Source organism: Mesitornis unicolor, unplaced genomic scaffold (genome assembly GCF_000695765.1).
Source record: "Mesitornis unicolor isolate BGI_N332 unplaced genomic scaffold, ASM69576v1 scaffold25787, whole genome shotgun sequence".
NCBI classification, from domain to species: Eukaryota; Metazoa; Chordata; class Aves; order Mesitornithiformes; family Mesitornithidae; genus Mesitornis; species Mesitornis unicolor.
The window spans coordinates 9,943-15,098 of record NW_010194746.1 but is presented as its reverse complement, the minus strand read 5'-3'; the positions used below and the strand labels follow the sequence as shown (position 1 = coordinate 15,098).

The 5,156-nt window shown below is 56.7% G+C and overlaps 1 protein-coding gene across 1 annotated transcript in view; it reads left to right on the top strand.

The window, feature by feature from the left end:
• LOC104543328 (microtubule-actin cross-linking factor 1-like) overlaps nt 1-5,156 on the top strand; it is a gene marked incomplete at its 3' end in the record, with an annotated part of 36,575 nt that overhangs the window by 22,990 nt on the left and 8,429 nt on the right. Inside the window, 10 exon segments of the mRNA XM_010187912.1 lie at nt 689-844; nt 988-1,194; nt 1,330-1,449; nt 1,679-1,848; nt 2,013-2,172; nt 3,052-3,246; nt 3,903-4,031; nt 4,122-4,265; nt 4,387-4,575; nt 4,860-4,977. Of these exon segments, the coding sequence (XP_010186214.1) occupies nt 689-844; nt 988-1,194; nt 1,330-1,449; nt 1,679-1,848; nt 2,013-2,172; nt 3,052-3,246; nt 3,903-4,031; nt 4,122-4,265; nt 4,387-4,575; nt 4,860-4,977 (1,588 nt within the window).

Genomic DNA, 5,156 nt, shown 5'->3' with positions numbered 1-5,156 from the left:
GACGGAGCCGGTCGGGGCTGGGGTTTTTTAGACAACCCCTGTCGTGGTTGCATGGGTCAGGTTTGTCTTTCGGATGGTGCTGTGTGAACGCCGAGCTGTTATTTATTTTCTAGACAGTCGTCAGGGTTGGTTAAATGGCGCAGAAAACGAGAGTAAAATTGTGTTTTGGGTTAATTTGGAGGAGCGGTGGGCAGACGCCTCCCGCGGCTCTGAAAGGCAGGCTTTGTTGGTCCTCTGCAGGCCAAATCCTCCTCCGAGCCGACTCCATCCTAGGCTTTTGGCCGGGGATGAGATAAAACGAGGGACGCGGTGGCCTCGGCCCAGAATAAATTTGCGGTGCTGCAGCTGCTGCCATCGAAATCTCCACCTCCTTTCCCCAGCCACCCTGCCCATGGCCGTCCCTCTCCCGGGAAGCCGTGGGTTCGCAGCTGCTGCTGTGCCCGTGAAGGTCTCCCCTTTCGGGGGCCATTCTTGTTTGGAAAGAAAGCGGCGGCCTTTACCCAAACCCCCTCCCCTTCCTAAACAAGACGCGTTTCCGGGCCGTGGCGATGAGGTTCCTGTTAGCGGGACATTTCGGCAGCGACACAAAGGCCGCCTCTGTGTGCGAAGCCGCGGATCGTGAGCTCTCACCCTGCGTGTTGTGTTTTTCTTCCCTTCCTCCTCCTTTTCTCCCTCCCCGCTGCCGCAGGCGAAGCTGGAGGAGGCGCTGGCCCTGGCCACGGACTTCCAAAACTCCCTCCAGGACTTCATCAACTGGCTGACACTGGCCGAGCAGAGCCTGAACATCGCGCCCCCGGCCAGCCTGATCCTCAACGCTGTGATGGCTCAAATCGATGAGCACAAGGTACCGGCACCATGAGCACCCAACGGCTCCCCGGGATGGAGGGAGGGAGCAAGGGTGGCCTCATCTTCCCCGCACCCGTGGGCTGCTCCAGCTGCCCTTACAGATAAGAGGAGATAAGATAGATAAGTCTTTGCCTCTCATAGGTGTTCGCCAATGAGGTGAACGCTCACCGGGATCGGATCATCGAGCTGGATCAAACTGGGAACCAGCTGAAGTTCCTCAGCCAAAAGCAGGATGTGGTGTTGATCAAGAACCTGCTGGTCAGTGTCCAGTCTCGCTGGGAGAAGGTGGTCCAGCGCTCGGTGGAGCGGGGACGGGCTCTTGATGATGCCAGGAAGCGAGCCAAGCAGGTGAGAAACATGGGGAGGGTACGACAGGCCCTGGGGTATGGTCAGCTTTGGGGGGCAGGGGGTCCCGAGACCAGAAAGGGACTGGGGACACCAACACCAGTGCTCAGTTTCAGGCTTGCTCCTGTTTCTTCACAGTTCCATGAGGCTTGGAAGAAACTGATTGATTGGCTGGAGGACGCAGAGAATCACCTGGATTCGGAGCTGGAGATTTCCAATGATCCCGACAAAATCAAGCTCCAGCTCTCCAAACACAAGGTAGAGCTTTGCCAAAGCCAGGCTGGCACTGGACGCTGGGTGGAAAGGGGCTTTGTGGGGATGGGGAGCAGGGGAACATCTCCTCTGCCATCAGGACAGGGACAAGGCATGTCCATGCCTATGGCTGCCATGGAAAATACTCAGCTGGGGATCTCCACGAGCACCGTGTGTCCTCAGAAACCCAAAGCTAAGCTTTCTGAAGCGGTTTTGTTCTCTCTCCGGTCCCCAGGAGTTTCAGAAGACGCTGGGGGGGAAGCAGCCCGTCTATGACACCACCATCAGGACGGGCAGAGCCCTCAAGGAAAAAGCCTTGCTCGCAGATGACACTCAAAAGCTGGACAATTTACTGGGAGAAGTGCGGGATAAGTGGGACACGGTGTGCGGCAAATCTGTGGAGAGGTGAGTCCAGCCCCAGTGCTGTACCAACGGCACTCGTTTGCTGAGGATCATCGGGGTGGAGAGCAGAGGAGGGAGGCGATGCCATGGGGTGCTTGGAGGTCACTGGGATGTGACAAAAGGAGGTGATTTTACTTATGGAAGTTGATGGGGATGTTTGATTTCAGGCAGCACAAGCTGGAAGAAGCCCTCTTGTTCTCTGGCCAGTTCATGGATGCACTGCAGGCCTTGGTGGACTGGCTCTACAAGGTGGAGCCCCAGTTGGCTGAGGACCAGCCCGTCCATGGGGACCTGGATCTGGTCATGAACCTGATGGATGCTCACAAGGTGAGAGAGCCTTTGCCAGCTCCTCTCCATGCGTGAGTGTGGTTTTGTCCTCCAAAGAACGGAGGAGCCAGAGTTGGTGCTTTGCTGCATAGCTGTGTCTCACTGCTGTGGTGGACAAAGAGGGCAAAAAATAGGCGAACAAGTGGGAAGAAACTTTTGAGTTGCTGGGAAGGTTACAGGAGCTGGAGCTCTGTTCTTCTGCAACGCTATCAGTCAGAGCTGGTGGAGGTTTGGTTTTGGAAAGGTGGCTGAATTTATCATAGAATCACAGAATGCTTTGGGTTGGAAGGGACCTTAAAGCTCATCCAGTCCAACCCCACCATGAGCAGGGACACCTCCACCAGCCGAGGTTGCCCAAAGCCCCGTCCAACCTGGCCTTGAACACCTCCAGGGAGGGGCCGCCCACAGCTTCTCTGGGCAACCTGGGCCAGGGCCTCACTGACCTCATAGTAAAGAATTTCCTCCCAACATCCAGTCTAAATCTCCCCTCTTCCAGTTTAAAACCATTCCCCTCATTCTATTGCTCCCTGCCCTTGTAAAAAGCCCCTCACCAGCTTTGTTATAGGATAATTTTTTGTGTTGAAATCCCTGGACAGGGCTTGGGCTCCTGCTCAAGGCAGCTGCTGTGTCTCAGCCTGAGCTCCTGAGCTAGAGTTTTCCTGCTTCTGGGCTAGAGCTTGCCTGCCCCAGGCCACCACAGCTCCTGCCAGCATGGAAAGCCAGGGCTCCTGCCCTCCCATCACCCCAGGTTATGGTGGATCCCTGCTGTGGGTGCAAAACACCCCAGACTATTTCAGATGTGACCCTGTTTTATTCCCCACGTTAAACATCCCATTGGGACTGACCGGCCCCGCTCAGCGTTGCCCTTTCTCCACCCAGGTCTTCCAGAAGGAGCTGGGGAAGCGCACGGGGACGGTGCAGGTGCTGAAACGCTCCGGACGGGAGCTCATTGAGAACAGCCGGGACGACACCACCTGGGTGAAGGTGCAGCTGCAGGAGCTCAGTAACCGGTGGGACACGGTGTGCAAGCTGTCCGTGTCCAAGCAGACCCGCCTGGAGCAGGCCTTGAAGCAGGTGAGCAGAAGGCTGCGGGTGGAAACGGGTCTGGGGGAGCTTTGCTGGGCTCCAGAAGGTCCACATAAACCTCAGAGGAGAGGTTTTGGGCAAAGACTGATCTCTGGGCTGAGCAGGACGCCCCAGCAGCAGTTACCAGTGAGACCAGTGGGTTGATGTCAGTGATTTACTTATATTTTCCCCAAAGAAAAGCCAATAAAGACTGATTTGAAAAGGGAGGATGTAAAGATCTCACCGATGTGCACAGCAGGAGCAGAGCGGTGATCAGAGACCATCCAGGCTGGCGTTTCCTCATGTCCAGCACAAGAGACAGACCTAGGTTGCAGCTAAAAGGAAAAGATCCAAGGCTTTTGAGTAGTTTTTCTGTCAAGAATAAACTCCCCAGGTGCCAAATTGGTCAGAGCATGGGGAGTTGTCCCTGGTTTAAAATCATTCATTTCTTCAGCGCAGCTGATGCCAAGGGCAGGGAGATACTCGGTCACAGGACCCATCTACTGGTGCTGCACAAACCCAGGCCAACAGACAGGGCTTCTTTCCCCCTCTTCAATTGGTTTTTAAGGTCTCTTTCAGCCCTTTGTCCCTCCAGCTCTCAGCAGTGAATCGAGCGGCCGTTTTCAGGAGGAGCAGGGTTAACGCCCCTGGTTTTGTCCCCGCAGGCAGAGGAGTTCAGGACGGCCGTGCACTTGCTGCTGGAGTGGCTCTCGGAGGCAGAGCAGTCCCTGCGGTTTCGGGGAGCGCTTCCCGATGACGCCGAGGCCTTGCAGTCCCTCATTGACACCCACAAGGTAGCGGGGGGGGCTCCGAAACGCGACCCTGGGGCCGAATTTCTGGGGGAAAATATCCCCAATGAATTCATTCGGGCCTTCATTTGCCAGGAGTTCATGAAGAAAGTGGAGGAGAAGAGGGTGGACGTGAACGCGGCGGTGGGCATGGGGGAGCTCATCCTGGCCGCCTGCCATCCCGACTGCATCACCACCATCAAGCACTGGATCACCATCATCCGCGCCCGCTTCGAGGAGGTGAGGCTTTGTCCCGGGCTGGTGACGAGAGGCGGTGGTGGCCGCCACCATCAGGGATGACCACACGTTGGTGGCTCCTGCTCCCGGTTTCCCACCTTGGTCCTCTCCTGCGTCTCCACAGGTCCTCACGTGGGCGAAGCAGCACCAGCAGAGGTTGGAGTCTGCGCTCTCCGAGCTGGTGGCCAATGCGGAGCTCCTGGAAGAGCTCCTGGCTTGGATCCAGTGGGCTGAGACGACCCTGATCCAGCGGGACCAGGAGCCCACGCCACAGAACATCGATCAGGTCAAGGGCCTCATCGCCGAGCACCAGGTGAGTCCAGTCCCAACACGGCAGAGGGGCAAGGTGGGGTTTTTAGGTCCCCCTCTATGGAGGCATTGCCTTCTCTTGGAAGTCCCTGAGCTGTCACCTGGGAGCAAAGCCAGCCCAGGGGACAAACTCCAGCATTTGTAGGTTGGGTTTGACCACAATCCCCCACCACCACCCTCCCATCTCCTCTGTGGGCTTGGCATGTCCCAGCGAGGAGCTGGAGCAACAGGAACCCAAAACCAGCTCGAATCCACCAAGGTTTTCTTGTCCCTTCTGTGTCTGGGCAGTCCTTCATGGAGGAGATGACGCGGAAGCAGCCAGACGTGGACCGGGTCACCAAGACGTACAAGAGGAAAGCGACCGAGCCCCCCCATGGGCCGTTCAGCGAGAAATCCCGCAGCAACCGTACGTTGAAATGCGCTATGAGGGGAGGAAATGAAACACATAGGAAACCAATTAACCTTGATTACCAATTAACGAGGCATCCTGCACTGACAGCCACAAGGAAGGCGGCGGAAACTTGTCATGAGGGGAAAATCCAGGTGGCTTTTGCCAAAGATGCCTGGGGTGGGGTGAAGCTGATG